The 20,786-nt window shown below is 37.7% G+C and overlaps 1 protein-coding gene across 2 annotated transcripts in view; it reads left to right on the forward strand.

The window, feature by feature from the left end:
- Positions 1-20,786, forward strand: part of NEBL (nebulette) — a 245,783-nt gene that overhangs the window by 60,793 nt on the left and 164,204 nt on the right. For both annotated transcript variants that reach the window (XM_058813767.1, XM_058814537.1), the window contains exon 3: positions 11,407-11,491. In XM_058813767.1, coding sequence (XP_058669750.1) covers positions 11,407-11,491 — 85 coding nt within the window. The remainder of the gene's footprint in view (positions 1-11,406; positions 11,492-20,786) is intronic.

The following is a 20,786-nucleotide window of genomic DNA, read 5'->3' on the forward strand; positions in this document are numbered from 1 at the left end:
TGAAAGACTTTATTAGCAATAATCTGTGTGTAATTGTAACAAAATTTGGTGACAAGATCACTAGCACTGTAGTGAAATAACATTTTTTTGACAAAAAGGGATTTTTTGTCATAATGTAATTTACCAGCTGAAATATAGTCCACGAGTTTAAAGGAATCTCTGTGGTCTTGAAACCTTGATTTATTGACTTTTTAAGATGGTAGTTTAATGATTTTACTGTCTGTTATGCTAGCAAAGATGTGGTACTGATCATGTACTGACAGGATGAATAATAGTTTTTGAACCATAAGACCAGTTTTAGGTATTCACGTGCAAGCTTCAGTTGTGAACACATTTCCTGCAATTGTGAACTTCAACACAGCAGCTACAGATAGTTTGCTTTGCATTTCCTGTCATCTTTCTTTATCTGTTACTCAAAGGCACGTATTCAGTTTTATTCTGAAGGGATTCAGTTGCCCTCTGAGGGCTCTGGCCATGGAGGATCTGGCTGATGGGTTTGCAGAAATGTAGTAACAGCTGTAGAAGGGCGCAGACAGTGACATCTGACAGATCTGTGGCCTGCAGCATTTAGGAATTAAAAGGAAAGGGAGAAGATATTTCACTTTCTTTTATTTTTTTTTATCGTTACGAATACCTTCCCAGGTCCTCTGTGTTCCTGTGGTGTAAATGCTATTTAATGACTAAGCTGTGTGATCTGAAGCATGAGCTTGTCCTTTCATGTTACACATATCACACATCTTTTCACTATTAGTTCAGTGACTTCCTTTCTTCTCCATCTATCCCATAATTCACCTTTTTGCATTTGATCTGGCAGTGTGATAATGTATCTGCTCTGACATGCTGAGTTTTCACATACCTCATGGAAATAGCTTTTCCTCTGCATTTTGCTGTAGTTAAAGTACTTGGTTTCTGCTTTGGGCAGGCCATTTCTGTAAAGTGGCTTAGGAATTGCTTGCATTCCTCTTATATGTGATTTTGTTTGTGCCTGTTTTACATCCTAAAGGATTAATTTGTTAGGCTATCAGCAGCCATTCATCAGCTGCTCTCTTCTGTTCAAGTGGGGAGATGGAAAACATTTCTTTGCCTTTTGACCTGAAGTTGTTTGGAGGCAGATCTTCAGCCTAAAATAATGAAAAGTTCAGGAGATGTTATCAAGTTCTGCTTGTTTGTAAAGAGGCAAAATGGATGCCCTGTCCCTGGAAGTGTTCAAGGCCAGGATGTGGCCTTGGGTAACCTGATCTAATGAGTGGCATCCCTGACCGTGTTAGTGGGGTTGGACTAGATGGTCTTTATGGTCTCTTTCAGCCCAGGCCTTTCCTTGATTTTATGAGTCTATGTTTTGAATAACTTTCTCTGTGGAAACTTGTGGAAAGCATTTGGATGACATGCAGTGCAGTTGCTTCAGTCTCTGGAACAGTGTTTGAGTGGAATTTAGGGTCTGTGTCCAAGAAAGTGATGGGAAAGCCTGTGCTCTATGAATTACATAAAACTCATTCATTTGGCTAAGTCTTTAATTGAAAATACTAAGGGCTGTGACAGAAACCCCTGTACTTTTAACAGGAAGATACATGGGAGTATTGTTTCAAGCAGGGAGAAAAGAGAGAAAGCAAAGAGGAGAGGGGACAGTATTTGTAACAATACTGATGGAGCATTTAGTTAGCAATGGCAGCTTCATCTGGTTCTAGTCAAAATAATGAATGGTCCATGAGGAGCTGAGAGCATCATATATGCAGAAATTCTGTAGGTGTTTGCAGGGTGTTAGTGGAAATGTGACATGGCTGTTGCTTTTTCATGATAAACACATAAAAAGCAATCTGATTTGATTGAGTTACACAGGCTTTAGAATTTGGAGTTTACAGACCAGATCTTCTGTGAAATATGACATCCTATGCCGCATTGGCATAGGTGTACAGAACAGTTCGTGATGTGTTGTATAGAACAGTGTTAAATTAAATTGGTAATACATTGGCTTTTGCCAAGGATTTACATTAAAAATTACAGTGTTTGCTTTTGCATCCTTGTATCCTTTCAGCAGAACAAGCCAAAGCAGGCTCTACTGAGAGTATTGTTTATTTGTGAGCAAAAGCTGTATAATTTAATAATTTTGTATAGGCAAATGTGCTGTAATATCAAATTATTTTACAATGTACTAGCATAAAATATCTTTTATAAACTAAATAAACTTTTTTCTATTAATACTAATTGTATAGAAATGGATACATTAAAGGAGAGACATTTTATAAAGCTGCACAATTAACATAGCTACTTATAATTTAAAATATGTGAATAAGCAATTAGTAAAATTTTCACTTGACAAAAAAGCAGCTTTTCCTTTTCTTTTTCTCTAGCACACGTGTAAACGTAACTCAGTCACTTTTTTTTACTCTAGCTTGGAGTTGCTGATGATGGCACCATCTTAGAGGACAAATCCTTAAATACACTTTACAGTTGAAGAAACATTTTTAACTGTATTTGCTGTATCTTGAATGACAACTTTGGAATTCAGAGGCACCACTGAATTGTCCAATGAAGCGTGGCTCTGTAGGTTTGCTAAAGAAATGAAGAAAAGCATAAGGATTAAAAGCTAGAAAACTTAAACAGAAGAGTTAAGAAGTAGAAAACATGGAAGCTAGGAACAGGTCCATATTTAGTTTCCCAGATTTTGGCTTATACCTTCAGTTTTAGGAGAGCACAACAGCTGGACTCCAGTTTCATTACAGCTGTAATCCAGCGCTGTATGGCCTAACATGTTTTGAATGAATGCATGTGACGCCTTAAGTTTTAGCTTTCATATTTTTCAGATTTTGTACTGCATTAGGATATAATTCTGAACTTCGTTTGAAGTGTTAGCAAGTTCTCTCCACAGTTTAGTTAAACAAAACAATCCTTTTCCAGTGGGAGAACCAAGGACACCACTGCAGCTTCAGGCCCAAAAAGTACAAACAATTGTACTGTTGAGTACAACTGAGGAGAGCAATCTGGGAGGACTTCATAACCTGAAGCTGCAATTGGACAATTAACCCCAATATGTAAATGGACCAAAACTTATAAAAGTGAGAAAACTCGTGACTTGGGGTCCATCTTGGGCAGAGCCACAGTCAGGCTCCTGTACTGCCCAAGGTGTATCCTTTGAAGGCCTTTTTAATAAATACCTGCTTTATTCCTTTAACTCTGTCTAGCCTCTGTTCCAGGTAGCCTCACTAGGCACCACATGAATAAGAATTTCAGTTTTTAGTAGCAAATATTCATTCTTTCAGTCAATACTCCCTTGGAAGAGGGAGGCTTAATACAAGCAGTGGGCAAGAGAGAATCACTTGTTCTTGATTTCTGATGTTATTGTCATGGATTTTTTGGCATTAAAGCTTTTAGAAACCTCTCTCTTATGTTGTAGTTCTTGCACTTGAAAAGCTGGCAGAGAAGAAAGCATTATTAGGATAGATGCAAGTTGTACTTCTTTTTTGTTTGTGGCTGGTCTTTGTATCTGAAAACCATACATTTAGATATCCATTTAGATGTTGTATTTAAATTCCCATACTGAGTGCTACCAATTGCCTAGGAGCAATTACACTTGTACGATTTAGTGTTGTGCTGCTTGAGATACTGATATGTTGAACATAGAGTAAATAATAAGGAAATTTGGGAAGTCTATAAGAAAATTTGCCATTGCTGTATGCATGAATTATACCTCTTTCAGGCATTCTTAAAAGAGGACAGCAAGATGTTGATGGGGTATGGGTCATACTGTGGGTTTCTTTATCCTGCTAGATCAGCTGCTGTGAACTGACAGATGAAATTGGTGAGAAACTCAGCTTCAGTGTATGTTTTCCCTGCTCATATTTATGTTCTTTTGTTCATCTGGATATTTTGAAAGAAATAATAGGTACAGTATGTGGAAAATACGATGGAAATATTGAATAATCAGCCTTTTTTTGTGCTACTGGTGATTATGAATTTTTCTTAAAGTTCTGTGAAATTTTCTGTGTCTAGGTGATGTATAAGCCTGGGTGAGCTCTGGGTGAGCTCACTGGGTGATATCCTGGCAGCAGTCTAGCAGTGAAAAATGTTAATATGTGTGTCTTTGGCAGAATTTGCTGTTGCAGTCAGATTTTTGTTAATTGTTTTGTTTTGCCACAGTTTCTTCCTCCTTTCAAGCTTCTCTGAACTTTCTGTGCATCTTTTGTGTATCCTTCTCCAGCAGTGGTTCTCACTTTTTGATCTGTTGTCAATGCCTGCTACTGTGCTGCTGATAGATTTCTGCACAGCTCCAGGCTATGCTGTAATTCTTGGTCTGCTACTGGCTAATTTTCTTTCCCCAGGCACTGGAATCCCATAGCTGAGGAATAGGTAAATTATTGAAAGGGTGAATGCTTGGCTCCACTGAAAATTCTAGCAGTTCTACTTTTGAAGTACATGATGATTGGATTTTACTCTTTTTGATCTTTTTGCTGAATCTGGATGCTGCTAGGCTGAGATCTGTTTTATAACAATTCTTAGTGTTATATGATAAGACATGAACTGTGTCCTACTCCTGCTCTATTTTTTCAAATCTTTAAAATTTAAATGTTTTGACCTAAATTTCTCAAGAAGCAAGACTTGCCTGCCTCCTTAAAAATGTATCTTTCTATGTATAATAAATATCAAATTGCAAAAGAGAGAAAAGGAAACTGTAAGAAATGGGGGAAATGTGAAGATCACCTGAGACCTGGGGTATTTTTTAATTCTGAGAGAGTTGTTGGGAGGAAGCAGGAAGACAGCACTCCTTGGTGGTTGGAGCATGGGCATAGCTGCTTGTGTGACACTGCTGGCGTTGGCCTAGAGGGACTTGGCCTTCTTCACCAATCTGGCTCTAAGCAGTTTTCAGGGGAGCTACTTGAAATCAAAATATCAATATGGGAACATTGCAAATTTAGACAACCCATGTATCTGAAAATGTATTTGGAATAGATTTCTTGGTGATCTTGGTATTGTAAGTACAAGGTAATTTAATGTTATGACCTCTATGCTTTTTCTCTAGAACTTAGCCAATACTGGCCACATGAGTAGTGGCAATGCTTTTGGATATGTGCTGTGAGAAAGTTTGAAATTTACAAGATTTTACTGTTTTAAAAAATTAACTGGACTTTTAAATTCTAAAATACGCTACTGCAGGTTCCAGATCTTCTGTCTAGACCTGTTTTCCATTGCTGTCCCTTCTGCCAGTGATTAAAAGATGACTGTGCAGTCCAGTTCTCTGTTCTTTGGGCTTCCTCAATGTATAACATCATTTGCAGAGGTAACTGCTCCACTAGTTTGGTACAGTAGAATTTAAGAGTGAAATTTCAAATGGTGAGAATCATGAAATTTGGAATTAGAGTTGGCTACCCATTTCTTGAACTGTTTTATCTAAAATGTTAACATTTTCTGCCTTGTTGTTTTCAGTAAGCAGTTCATTTTTTCAGCCTCTAACAGAGAACAGTAAGGTACTAACCTGAGTCTTGGGGCCAGATAGAGTCAAAATATTTAACGTGGTCCCTAGCTTTAGATTTTGAAGGCAGCCCCAGATTTGGGTCTCTGTAGTTGTGTATGAAGTGCCAGTCTGGTAGCACAGTGCACGGTGTGCAACATGTGCCTGGTTTTATGGGATGTGTGGACTTTCACTCACTCCAGGAGCAAAGGTGTTATGGCTTACCCCAACAAGCAAGTGGAATATCCTTACTTTTTTAAATGGATCTTATTGCTTGCTAACTCTCCTGCAAATCAATAGAAGCTCATTCCTCTAGGGGATTTTTCTCATAAAAAAGGAACTTGCATTTTGCTAGCATATGGGAGGAACTTTCTCCTTTACTTCAAGGAAGAAGTACAGATACAGAAATTAAATATTTGAAAAGTTTCTTGCAGAACAGAAGACAAAGATGGAAAAATGTTTTCCAAAGCAAACTAATTGCAGCCAGAGTTCTTAATACAGAGGGCTAGATTCAGGTAGCCAAAGAGAATGTAATATTTGGATAATTTCTGGAGAATTGTGATGTATCTCTCGTTCACTTCATTGCCCAAGTGCTGCCATACCAAAGCTGCATTATCCACAAGCTACATTATTCCTTCTACAAAAGCCTTTATAATTGCATGCAAATAAGTGATTGTGCACAGAAAGCTCAAAACAAAAGAGAAAACCCAGAGAAATCCCTCCTGGAGCTTCTGAGCTGCAAGTGCAACTGAGCACGAATTTCAAATCGAGTAGTCAGCTGTGGGCAAGATCTCCCTCCTGCTGGTTCTTTCTCTGCTGCTTTGCATCTTACATGTGCTTCTGTGAATGACACAGTTTCAAGGTAAGGAGGTTAAGCAGTCCTATGTCTCTTCAATCTGCCAGTTTAAACACTCCCTAGCCAAGCACAACTTAATACCTTGTCACCTTTATCCTGGAAAAATTATTTTGTCATGTGTCTTCTGTGTGAGACTTAATTGGAGACCTGTGTTTCTCCTCTCTGTTTTTGTGCTGTTTGTTGACATGGGCTCAGATCACATTTACCAGATTGTGCCCTTGCAGGTCTGAGGTGGAGCTTCCCTAACTGTCCATCATTTTCTAGCTTGGGTTACATCCAGGCTGCTAGATTATTATTCACTGTTTAATTTCAATTTTCAATTTTTGAATACGCTGTACTGAAGTGCTAGTTTTAAAAGCATAGCTAATTTTTATAGTTTTCTATAATTCTTTTAAGATTGGTTTAATTTTGTTATGTTGTCTTACAGGTTTATTTTGTTCAAATCTGCATTGCTGCAAGTGAAAATAATTTTTTTTAAACCTCTTTCTCTTTTAGAGTTTGCTTAAATTAGAAGAACAGTTATTTCAGGCAAAACTTAGGAGAGAACAGATAGCCTAATGTGATAGCCTGTGATGGCAACTGGTATTATAAAAAGATATGATGCAGCTGACCTTCTGCTTAGGAGATTAATTTTGGTTTGTATATTTTGTACCTGTTCTCTGGTTGAGAAATATCACAAATTTAATGTTGTAAGCAAATACAGAATAGATAACTCCACAGAAATCTAGTAATTCTGACATGGTTAGAGTTCTGTAACTGAACAGTAACAGTTAATTTGCAGTTAGAAAACACACACACAAATCTCTTAATCATTTGTAAATGTTGATTAAGTCAGAGTGAGGTATGAGGAAGGTAATTCCAGTAGATGCTTGAATTTATCTCAATCTTTGAATCTGACCTTTTACAGAAGAGACAAAGCTGAATCTTCATCCCATTCTCTCAGAATATTTTTCTTTCCTTTTGTTGGATTGAGAGAATGGAAAAGGTGATGAAAACTTTACAGCTAAAAAAGTATTAAGGAAAATTTCTGTGTTTAGGCATTGGAAAAGCTAGGTAACTTTCAGGTGCTTTCCTGAGCTCTCAGAGGATTTACTGATCCTGTTTTCAAATATCAAAAGTGAAGGAGTTGCCTCAGCAGCAAGAGATTGAGATGTGGTTTGCTTTATTAATCAAGCTGTGCAGCTGAGGCAGGCAGTACAGTAACACACAGCAGAGACACTCCACTGTGTATCCTGATTTGTTCTGGAACTTCTTGTATAGATCTTTATACAGGATTAATCCTAATAGCATTAGTGTGGTAAGACATATTGCTAAGTAGACTTAGACAACTAACAAAGACTTAAAACAAACAAAAAAAATCCTTTGGACATTGCTATTAAATAGCTGACATGAGATCAACCTCCTTAACCAATTCCTGGCTCTTTCTCAGACATCATCTTGGACAAAAGGGAAGCTGAGCAACGGATTACCAGGGACCACTGTCAGCGTTAGGAATTAAAGGCTGTTGCCATCCAGTTACTTATCCTTATTCAGAACATTTTGATGAAATGTGGTATAGCCTTAAACTGGTAGTTAAAGAAACAGATTATTGAATTTTACACTTGTGTTTCAGCCTTCTATTTCAGATGAAAATATCCAATGGTGCAATGTATCTTCAATAGTTTTCACATAATTTAATATTTTAAATACTGGTAATTATCCTGAACACTTGGTATCAATAAGCTTAAAACAAATGTGGAAAGCTGAAGATAGGATTTAAATTTAACACTAGTCTTTTTAATGCATTTGAGACAAGAATTTCCATAAATTAGAAGGGATGTATCTAAACCTATGTCTTTCTGGTTTGAAATACCGTGTGAATGGTTTCATAAATCAGCTGTAGTTAAAATGACAACCCATAGTAGAATGCACTGCTAATTTAATTTTGCTGAATGATTCTCATTTTAACCACTGTAATACATTTTGATCAATGGTTTACATTTTGATAAATGGTTTAGATGATCAGTTTAAAGACCAATTTAAATTTCAGCAGTTTTGTTCACTTGTCATGTGTATTGTTTTCTTCCATGGTCAAGTGTAAATGCTTTTCATTGATAAAATCAGTTTACATAGTAATTTCAAGCATTTTCAAGCTGCTTCTTCAAGACTGAACATATCTTTTTTGCTTGAAGTGTGGAGCTAGTGCTTCTGAAATAAATAGTGATCTTAGATACATTGGTTCTGAAATGGTTTGCTTGGAATGTTGAAATACCCTTGAGCTTCTGAATACTAGTTGTGGAAGAAAGCATTTTTTTGCAAATGACCAGAAATAGGAGCTGGTGAATGGTAGGGACAGGGTGTATGTTTTTATCTCCAGAATAGAGAGATTTGATTTGGGAGCCTGGGTTTGCAGTTCTCTGCTGCTGTTGCTAACAGGCTCCCTGGGGGCTGTGGCTCAGACACTTACCTCAGTGTTGTCCACACAATTCCCAAGGGGACCAGGCCAAAAACCCTGTCTGAGCTGGCTGCACTCTGTGTTCTCCATGCTAAAAAGGATGAATACATGTGATTACTGTGGTTATGCTACCACAGTCATGATATGTAACCATGGTGTAAAGCAGTGCGATGAAAGTTTATGCTTTCAGCATTCAACATGTGCAATATTTTAATTGCACGTATGTCAGATTATATTTTTTTAGGGATAGGGATTTTGTCATCTACAGGAGCTATCCATGGATATCTCGTGGCTGCTATGTGGAAGGCTGCTATGCTTTGAGGTGTGAATTGTGCACCATTGCTACAATCTTGCTTGGGCATCAGCAAGCCCTGGCTGTGAGGTGGCTTGTTGCCTTCCCCATCTGCTCATTGCTGCTTTCCAAAAAGGGTTTATGACCCTCCTTGTGGCCAGTCTGGCATTTGTTTTTTGCCTCTATACGGAAGAATGAAGTGTGAGATAGAAAAAATGAAATAAAGAAAAAAAAGAGAAGCCCTTCTGGAAGTATCTTCCTTGTCCCAAGGTATTACACAATGCTGGCACCATCTGCCTGGTGCAGAGCCTGGTTCTGCTCTCTGTGTGTTGCTGGAGCTGGGGCTGAGCTGTGGCTGAGCTGTTCTGCTGGCTGGCCCAGGCTGGCTCTGAGGGGTGGTGGTGGGGGAGCCCCTGCTTTGAAAAGGAGAAAAGGGGCAGCAACAAATGCAGAACTCTCAGTACTCTCTGTGGCCAGAGCTCCATCTTGGGTGGGGCTTTGGGAGGACTTGACTGTTACTCCAAATGAATATCCTGAAGGGTGTCATGCCTAGAAATTCTGCTTTCTAGTTTTCAGTGTCATGTGCTCTCTGAGACAAGTGGCTGACATAAACTTGGAGCAGCATGTTTGTCCATCTGCTAGTACCCAGTCTTGGATAGTTCTTACATTTCTGTGAGGAAAAGCTTTCTTTCATCAAGGTGTTTAATTTTTTGCTCTTTCTACACAGTTATTAGCCCTTGAGAACCTGAAATCCCTAGGTTGTCCTGTATTTCTCCCCTGCTTTCCCTGTGTAATGACACCATAAATGAGGTGATGTTCCACAGCCTCTTGGTGCAGGGGTCTGCTCAATTGTGCTGTGGTGCAGAAGTCTCGCAATGCAAGATGTCATCTGATGGGGGAATCAGGCCTGGAGCAGTCAACTGTATGAAGTTCAGGCAGCATTTCTCATCAATTATTGATTTTGCATTTCTGAGGGGGAAACATTCAGCTTTTGGATAAAACCAAAAATCCTTCTTAATTTTTATGCTTGTTTCATTTTTTCAGATATATATATATATTTACTTAAATCATACACTTCATGGAGATAGAGCTTGTATAGAGAAAACTTACAAAATACAATTTGGAAATAAAATATGTATCATGTTTAGACAGAACAGAAATTTTATGATGAAATCATAGCAACAGCATACAGCTAGCTGCTGAAAGAACACACTAGAGATGGCCTGGAATTTGAACATGGAAATGTTTAATACTGCATATCCTCTGTCTTCAGACATTTACTGCTTACTCTGTGGAACTTGTACTGCAGTTGTTATTGTGTTTGTAACATTCTGCCTGTTGTCTTGTACTCTGAAATGTTGGAGGCACAAATGGGGGAGCTGGCAGACATGGGAAGCTGTGAATGGTGACTGAAGACGTGAGTGCCTCACATGATAGTAAGGGAACATTTTAGTTTCAGACTGAAGATGATGGAAAGGAATTAGTAAGAATAGGTTTCCTCACAGTGTTTCTGGCTCATAATATTATGAATATTTTGGGATGTGCTGTTTTTTTGCTTCTTTTTGCAGCCTTTTCTATTAGGGTACTTCTTATTTGACTGCAAAGTTACAGGATAAACCAATGAAAATTAGTAAATAGTGGTTCTGTAAATGAGGAGGGTTTGACTGCTCGAGTTCACAGAATCACAAAATGATTAGGATTGGAAGAGATCACCAAAGGCCCTCTAGTCCAACCTCCCTGCTCAAGCAGGCTCCCATAGAGCATGTTACCATAAAATGCCAAAGCAGATAGTAGGAACATATTGTAAAGGTGTAAAATTTCAAATGGAAAGAGAGATGCCTGATGCATTGCAGTTCTGAGACACCACAGCCTTTGGTACTGGATATTAAAGTACTGTATTGATGTATTTACTGTTAAAGCACTTGATTTTCCCCTCCCCAGAAAGTACCTGCCTTGATCCCCCTGGTTCCTACACTAAAGGATTAAAGACCCTGTGGTACTCCAGCTGTGCTCTTTTATGTAGCATTGGTTTCTGTAAAACAATTTCATTTTAAGGGCTTTTAGTTTAGTCTTTGTCCAGCACATGGCTATACCAAGACAAGCAGTTAAACATGGTTTTGATCACTCTATTGAAAGCAAATTTTTGCTGATTGATCTCTGAAGTCACTGGGCAGGATGAATGGATGGGATTTAAACTCATTGCAGGAACTCCTTTATGTTGTTTCTGTAAGGCACGTCTGACACAATATTTTAAAATACTTTTAATTCATAGCAAACTATGAAAGAATTCTGTACACTGTAGGAAAGAGTGCTGAGATGCATTTGACTTTCTAGCATGTGCAAATATTTATTGTTTGGCTTTGTACTTCTTTTTCTTCTAGACATTACCCAAAGCAGTCCTTCACTACAGTGGCTGATACACCAGAAAATCTTCGCCTGAAGCAACAAAGTGAATTGCAAAGTCAGGTAAATAAAAAATTCTTTTGTCTTGTTAATATTAGATGGTCAGTCCTCTTCTTTATAGTTTTTCGAAGTGGTAGTAGTATTTCTGTGTACATACATAGTAGCGCTGCAGTGTAATTATAAAAAAATTGTCAGTTGGTATAATACTGCAAAACTCAAGGTTTTATTTTTGTTCTTACTTATACTAATTACCATGCAATTGTAAGTCCATTAACATCACTGGAATCCTTCATTTTCATCAGTACATGAAGCATCTAAATAGTTTTTAATGTTAGAAGTGATACAGCTTAACTCAAAGGTTCATTTTCCTTTGACAAATTACCATTGTTAGCTTGCATTAAACTTAATAATAAAATAACGTGAGATTAACAAATAATGAATTTGTCATTAGCAGCTATTTAGAAGCCTTTAATATTTATCAAAAATGAAGTGACTGAATAATCAGTTTATAGATCTTATTGCCTCTGTCAACTAATTAATGAGGCAGTCTGTAAGCTGGTTGTAATAAACACATAATCAAAACTGAGGTAGATTAATAAAAAATATATTTAAAGTAAAATGTAAAATGAAAAGGGGAAAACAAGAGAAGAAAATGGCAAAGAAGACTTAGGTGAATCAAATACCATGCTGGCTATCTACCATAATATAAAGTTCTGATTGATATTAATTCATGTTTATCTGAAAAGCCCTCCTCTCCCCCACTCTCCAGTATCACTTTATTCTATTTTAAATTATGTAATGCTGGCAGTTGTCCTATGTGAGACAATTGATAATATTTGATTGCATTTTATTTTATGAAAATTCTGTGGGGTTTTTTTTAATCTACTGTATTTTAGTTATGATCTCTTGTTATAAATTCATAGCTTTCATTGTCATTGTCATAAAAAAACTGTAGCAAAAACTAGATAGTAGACAACAAGACCTTTCTTCTTTGGAAGATCTCTATAGGTTGGTGAGTAAAATTGAAGGAGTGCTGAATAGAAAAGTAGGACATATTTAGCATTGTGTACAATCTTAAAAATACTTTACCTTTTGCCATTATGGTTATTGATTATAAAACATAGAGAAATAATGTCATGCTGAAATTGGCAACAACAGACAGAACAAGTGGACACAGTCTCAAGCTGTGCCAAGGGAGATACCGGCTAGAATTAAGGAGGAAGTTTTTCACAGAAAGAGTGGTCAAATACTGGAATCATCTACCCAGGGAGGTGGTGGAATCACCATCCCTCGAAGAGTTTACAAAAAGACTGGATGTGGCACTTGGTGCCATGATCTAGTTGAGGTGTTAGAACATGGGTTGGACTCGATGATCTTAAAGGTCTCTTCCATCCTAGAAATTCTGTGATTCTGTGAAATTCTGCCATCTAGAAAGAGACAATTTGTGCGCTCTGTCTCTTTTTGACTTGAGTGGATTTCAGGTTAGAGTCTGGTTAATTTTATTGTAATTCAATGGTTCTATGTACCAGAGTTACTGTTGTGTCACTAAGAGGAACTGAAACCCAGTACTTTTTGCAGGTCTTTCAAAAAGAATATAAGTTCTCAGCCCACTGTTTTTTAGGGGTTTGACAGAAAATGTTGGGATTTAGTAGAACAATAAAATGTTACTGCTCTTTACAGAGGATATAGGAGAAGTGGCTTTCCCTAACTTGTTTAAAACATGCCTCTGTGGCACTATGGAAGCATAAAGAAACTTTTTTTTTTTTTTTGTATTATTCTCTATTTTGAAACTGAGAACTTAGAATTCTAGGATACTGGGTTAGCAATATTAGCAAGAGACTTGGAATTCGCCCATGAATAAAATTGCTGCAACTGTTCACAATGGACTGTAATAAAATGTTAGATAAGAATCTACTCAAAACTTAGAAATGGACAGAAATCCTTAACTTTTTCAATGTGCCTTTTTTCCAATATTACTAGTTAGCAAAAGACTTGCAGATCTGAATTATAAGAGCAAAAAATTGCCTACTTGGAAGAAAGCCATAATGTTTTTGATCATCATTTGCTTCCTGGTTGTTGATTTACATCTAGACTGTGTTAAGTTGCATAACCTGTGAATAATTTCAGGGCTGACATAAAGATTCCAGGTACTTTTCCTTATCCAATTTAGCTCTTGTCGTAAAATATGACTGTAAATTCTGAATACTTTCTGTAATACTCTAAAGAGTATAAGGACTTGCCTTGAGAGGAACTGCTATCCTCAATCAGCCCTGTTGGGTGTCTCGTGCCTTGTCCTGTCTTTTCAGGAAAAGTTGAAAGACTCCCAACCAAAAAAAAATACATGGGATACAATTTGGCATTGTTCAGGTCTAATTCCATTTCAGTCCTGTGCAGTAGAAAAAAGTGTGTGCATGGTTCAAGAAAAGCCTTTCATGTGAACCAAAGTTGGCTGGATAGAACCACATTATTACTCCCTTCCAGTATTCATCAGAGCTGCTTGAGCCTCCTGCCAATGCATTTGACAATTTGGGATTGAGCAAATTCCGTGTTAGGCAATGTAAAACTTATGTTGACTGAATGAGGAGAATTGCTTTTCTAAAGTAATAGCTGTTTCTAAGTGAACTTCTTTAATGCTTTTAGTTCTGAAGAGGCACAACCCTGTGTTTAACTGCAGAACTCCCAAGTATTTTTTCAAAATCTGTAGCTTTAGAACTACTCTCTATTTTGCTCAGCAAAATATGATGAATTGGTAAAGGAAACACCATTAAATATTGCGTAAGCTAAAATACACGTTTTTGTAAATCTTTTGGTTTTATTTTCATTTAATCAGCAATTGACAGTGCTGGGTCCTTGGTCAAGAATCCATTAAGGTCAGCATTAGGTGCCAGGGTGTCATGTTGATGTAACACGACAAGAACAAAACTAACAAAACCAAATACTGTTTTCTGGTGGAGTCAATAGAAAATTGATAGCTCTTTGGAACACTTGAAAAATTGTTGTTAAGAAGTCAAAGGACAGCATTTAAAACTTTCCAGGGAACTCTGTTCCTCTATTTTATATAATATCAGAGCTTTCCCCCCCTTTAAGATTTTGCTTCCATGGGTTTTCATGCAGCTCTGTAGTTGGAAGGAGATAAAAATGCATTTTGGAGAGGCTGTGTTTGTTTTCCATTCTGGAGAACTCCAGTATGCCTTCTGACAGGAGAAAAATTACTTTGGAGGTCTTTCATCCTCTAAGTAAAGAGTAGAGACAGAGATCCAGTGTCTCAAACAAGATTTTTCTTTATGCTTCTCTGATGAAAAATCCCTGTCTTTTTGGTGAATTAGTGCATTCTCTTGCTCCATAGTATGCAATGGATACTTTCCACATGCCTCTCTTAAATAAACTCAACTACAGAAGTTACTGATATGGTCATCTCAGCTTTGTTTACTTGGGAATTTCCTTCATGTACCTTACTGCTGATCTCTCTAACTTTATAACAGTTAGTAAATTGCTCCATGGCCTTTAGTCCTCATCTGTGGCAATGCTGTGTACATCAAAAGCTGCCACTCCCATTGAACTTGCAAAAAGAAACAGAGATGATCTGCAGCAGTTCTTGGCAGGAAGAATATCAAAGTGTCAGATCAAAGAGAGGCTGATGTTTAAGGTGTGTTCTACTCCAGCATTTTCTGAGGAAATGTACTTTCCAGTAACTCATAGGGAACTTGATACAAAATCATGGGTCTTGTCCTACTTTCTTCTTGTCCTGGCTTGTGGTGATGCACCCTGAGGCTGCTGTCCTTGGAAACTCCAAGTGCTTCGATTTCTTGTATTTCCCTTATAGGAACTTGGATAATTGAAAGTGTATCTGTGTTTCTTTAGGAAGAAACATACTTGAAGTTTTTCTTACCACTGAATATGAACTCTTCATATTTAGTTATTTGTCTGTGTCCTGTCATTCCTCAGGTTCCTCTCAACCATTTATTTAATTTTCTTGCCTTTTTCTCTTTGTTTCTCTGTTTGCATAAACACATGACAGCAAACTTGCAGGCAGATTATTTTTATTAGCTTGATATGTTAAAAAAGTCTTTTCAGTTTATATGCACCTCTTTTATGAAGTCTTTGGAATGAACTGCCACAGTGAATGCTATAGGAGAATGAACTGCTGTATGGATTACTAAAGCAGACATTGGATGAATTTCCTGGGGTACCCTGAGTGAGCTCATTGGAGAAGTCATGGAGAAAACAGATTTTGGAGCTAGAGACAGAGATAAAAATATGCTCTTTCAGAAAAGGAGGAAGGAATATGCTTTTCCTCAGAAAAGGAGGAAGCAGTATGATATGGCAAGCAGAGAGACTTTATTATACCTTTATGGGTGATTTTGTAAGAAGATCCTGGAACATATTTTAAAGATGGGACTTTTCCAGATAGCCATCAGGAGCTGATTATTTATATATTTCTCTCTCTGTTTATCTGAGGATCTGAACCCAGTCCACCAAATGTGTATGAGGAGAGGGGTGGCAGAGCCAGGAGAGCGCAGGCTTCTCAGGCATCTTCTTGCTGTTATTTGTGAGTGAGTCCTGGAGATGTTGATTGGGTGGATGCATTAAAATCAACCCAGACTGCCTGCAGAAAGCTCTGCCCTGCTCCCTTGTGAACCCCTTCACAGAAGTATTTTATAAATCATGCTCACCTACTAATACTGGTTTGTTCCTTCTTTCCCTCTGAAGACTGTTTAAATGGATTTTTTAATCTTGTGAATCAAAGACATGAAAATCATTCTTTATGTGAATAATACAAAGCTCCAGCAGAGAGCAGGAGGCAGAATGAATTTCAGTTTTCTGGGAAAATGGTTGTCACCTCTTCTGATTTTTATCTTGCCAAGAGTGTGAGGGATTTTTTCTGCATCCTCTCTGCACTGGACTGGCTCCTGTTCCTGTGACACTATGTATCTACATTGTTTCAGTTTCATTGTTTTTATTGTTTGTTTGGTTTTTCCCCCTTGCAATTACTTAGGCTGTAAGATTCAGAATATGGCAGTACAGCTTCCACTCCTCTCTTCTCCTGTCTGCTGCTCTTTGCTGTCACAGATGCTGAACCAGCATGGGGAGATGAGCATGTTGTGACCCCGTGGTTGGGAGACACCAGAACACAAGGCAGAGACACCAAACGGGGTGTAGTAGTGATAGATAAACAGATTGTACAGCAGAGAGGGAGTTTCTCTGAGAAATACACTTTTGTGTTATTGACACATTTGTAACACCCTGAAATTCTTTGATTTCATGTCTGAAAATAAAAATTTTCTACTGGGACGTAAGATATGGGTATGGGCTACTTTCTGAAGCAGAAGAGTTGTTTGCCTTAGCTTTAAGTTGTTAAGACTGAAGTATTAAATCTGATTCCTGGTACTGACTGCATATCCTCATTTAAAAAAATTTAATCTCATATAATTAGCCTATATTATACAGAATTTTATACTGACTTCCAGTGGTAATGTACTGATCAGTGTAGGAAGTATTAATTGTGTAAAAGAGTTTGAATAATAGGGTTTTTTTTTGTTTTATTTTGTTTTACCTGTTTATAAAAATAACAATTTTTCTTATGATATTGACTGTTCTTTCTCCTGTTTTCTTTTTGGGTCACATCACACCTTGATAATCAGTAAGTTAAGCTGTGTAGAGAAAAGCAGTAAATTATTTTTCTTTTTTCTGAACCCATGTTGCCATGTGTATTTGTCTATCTGTTATTATGTGTACCTTAGCAAAACAACTGCTTCAGACTACTCTCTTTGTACTTACTCATTTCTCTGAGAAAAGATCTGCAAAGATAACAATGAAAGGAACACATTACAAAGCAAAGATGAAGACTTGCCTAACATTCAGAAGAAACTTTAGACAGACTTGCACATGAGCATCTATAGAAAATGGTAACCTATCAGCTTTTCACTGTTGATTTGATGATACAAAAGTAAAAGAAGTAAAAGTGTGACTTTTTTTTTTTTGCATTAGTCCTTGCCCTGTTGTTATTAAACACAGTGTTGTGAAAACCTTATGTAATTTGATAAGAGAAAACCAGAACAGAACTGCATTTAAGGAAGCACAATAGTATCTGCAGAGTCTTGGAAGCAAGCAGCGCAAACTTCTTGCTAGCTAAAAAGTTAGGAAGTTTATAAAGTGCACAGTCTCAGGAGAAAAATTGCATCTTCCAGTGCTAAGACTCAGAAGTAAGCTGCAAAATATATTAGTATAATTAGGTTAATTTTTCTAATATATGTTAACGCAAAAAGAAAGCCCATAGTACATTTTCTTTCACATGAGCATTTCAGATGTACATAATGTTTAACTGTAAAAAGTAAAGGGGTAATCCATGTCCATGAAATAGAGGTAATTTTTGTGGTAGGATGAGGGCAGAGCGGTCATGATTTATTATTAATAATTGTGGACAAAGTCATTTTTATAGACTTTCTGATATTGAATCAATGGCCAAGTAGGACACCCTTAACAGAAAATCTTAGGATCAGTAAAATCAAAAGTGATTCCCACTACTTTTACTTGTACAATCAGAAGTAATAGAAAGGGAACAAAAGAGAGCCATGGGATTCATAGCTGTTATTTGTGAATTGAGTTGTGAAATTCTTAACTGCATCAGCACTAGTATAACTTTTAGAGGAGGAATTAATAAAAATAATAACTTCAAAATTGAGATATCAGAATATCTACTATTTAAATATTTAAAAAAAATTAAAATCTAAAAAAACCTGTCCTTTTTGTTCTAGATGAGGAGCAATGGAGAATGTATATGTTCTTTTTCATGTCAGTTTTCCCCCAGATTCTCTTGAGCTTCTTTCTGGTTTTTATTTTTGGAACTAGATTTTTAAGTGGTCACTTTGTTGCTTGCAGTGGTGTTGCAGGCAACTGGATGCTGTGATTCTTTTTAGTTATGTTTTTGTTGGATTACTGCACAGAATTTCAACCCACATGAAGGAAAAATGCATTCAGTTTTAGAGAATTTAAAATAAAGACTGAGAACAGAACAATTGTCATAATAAATGAGGTATCCAGGGATGGCAATCAGATGCTCAGGACACACCTGTACTGTAGAGTACAAGAGGGTCAGGAAGGAGTTCCTAAACCCAAAGACAAATAGAGTGTACTGGTTTATGTCCACACTGCGCATGGCTTCTTCCCCTATAATAAATTTTTCTTTTCCATTTCATAGTCTTTAAGATGGTGCCTAAGAAGCCCATCAGAGTGGCATTTGAGAAGCATGAAACTGAGCGTGCGTGAAATGTGATTGCAGTCGGGAGTTTGTGGGGTCAGTGTCCTCTGGGTTGTGTGCAGTGACTGGTCAGGTCAGGAGGAGCAAAACTGGTGCAGGTATGTCCTTGCTGCCCTTCAGGAGTGCTCCCTCCTCTGAAGCAGACACTGAGCTGTGCCAGGTTGTGCCTTGGGAATAGCTGTGGAACACACCCAGCAGTGTCAGGTATCGAGGCTGTCAGTACTGTGTTTGTCCCATTGCCCCCTGTCCTGTTTAGCAGAGTATTTGTACTGAGAGTCTGCCAAAGCCAGAAAATGAGATCACATCACTCTTTCCTTTCTGGGCTTCAGATCTGGATATTTCAGGCTGCTGCATTGAGTCAAAGGGGATCCATGTAGTCCTGCTTTCTATTGCTGACACTGCTGTTTTTTCACAAAAGCTGTCAGTACTCGTGATCAGCAAGAGGAAACTTATTTCAGTAGGTGACTGGTTTGATCCAGTGTGGAGTATTGTTCATTTCATCAATAAAAGGAAGGACAGCTAAGGAGCATGTCTTTACTTACACACTCTGGGATATCAAAAATGAAATTTTTGGGAATATGGTTTTAATCAATGTACTGTATTAGGAGAACTTGTTTTACTTTTTTGATGTTGCTAATGTCTTCCTCCAGAAAGTTTTTAGTCTTTGCTTTAGATTTCCATTTGTGTAATGGCTGGGATGAATTAACTCTTCCTCCACCCCCTCATCAAATTGTAGTTGCTGACATATTTAATAATTTGAAAGTGGCATATGAGTATTTTTGTTAATACACTTTCATCCAGAGTAACAGCCCAACTTTTTTCCAATGTGAGATTATAGGAGTGAATTGTGCATCAAAGCATTGGGTTTCCAATCCAATGGAATGTTTTCCACTTAGTTCTTTATTTTAGGCTCAGATCTTTTCAGAAGTACTGCCCTGTTTCTTACCAAGGAATGAAGCTAGTTGACCATCTTGTTGTAATGAGACCAATTTTTGTGTTAATCTGTGGAAATATCTTAAGAAACTTCAGAGGTTCTGTACAGAGAATTTATAGAGGCAATGTTAATTTTGCCCCTAATTTTTTCTTGTTATTAGTCTTATGGTCTTAAATGCTGAAAGAGTATGATAAACAACTGCATTTTCCCTAATTTTATTAGTTCTCTGAAAATGTCTTGAATTTTGTCCTTATCTCTTGAGTTTTTTTTTCCACAAGGTTGAGCCACTTTTACTCTTTAGAGATCAGAGGTTTTTTTTTTTTTGTGTTGATGCTACAAGCTCAACATGTCATGAAGAATTTCTTTGCTGAAAGGGTGGTTAAGCATTGGAATGGGCTGCCAAGGGAAGTGGTGGAATCACCATCCCTGGAAGTGTTCAAGAATAACTGGATGTGGCACTTTGTGCTTTGGTCTAGTTGGCTTGGTGGTGTTTTATCAAAGGTTGGACTTGATGTCTTTGTTTGAAAAGACATGTGTCTGCTAAGGAAGGCAGGAGCCTCTCTTGAAATGGAAAATGAAAAACCCTCCCTTCAAGTTATTATCATTTTGAAATTAAGGGGCTCTCAGGCAAAGTAGGAGTAGGAGGTGTCTATTAGAAAAAATAAAAATAAAAATGCAGTAACACAAAACAACACTGACAGAGTCAGAATACAACCTGACACCCTGTGGGTCAGGGTGTTGGTAGCAGTTCCATTAAATGGTGGCTGCAGTTCTCCTGGAGTGGCAGATGTGGTTCTGTTGAAGCAGTAATCCTGTAAAAGAGTGTAGTTCTCTGAAGATCCAGTGGTGGTGTAGATGGGCCTGGTCTTCCTCTGGGAATCCAATGGGAAAAGGCTGTCTGTGGTGTTCCAAACCTCAGATTATATCCAGGCAGGAATGCTTCTCCTCCCCCTGGGCAGAGCATCTCACAATGGGATGATGTAAATTTGTCAGTCATGCAGTGAGACTCAGTGGCCCATTAACAGAAGGTATCTCCTCAGAGGGAGGATGGGTCATGGACGAGATAAAGAAAACTGCCCCACCTGGTTTTAACAGGTGGCCCAATTAATAGAAGATACCTGCTGCATGTCCAACAGATGGCAATAGAGTACACACCCCTGGCCATA

The sequence above is a fragment of the Ammospiza caudacuta genome, chromosome 1 (assembly GCF_027887145.1).
Source record: "Ammospiza caudacuta isolate bAmmCau1 chromosome 1, bAmmCau1.pri, whole genome shotgun sequence".
In the NCBI taxonomy this organism is placed as follows: domain Eukaryota; kingdom Metazoa; phylum Chordata; class Aves; order Passeriformes; family Passerellidae; genus Ammospiza; species Ammospiza caudacuta.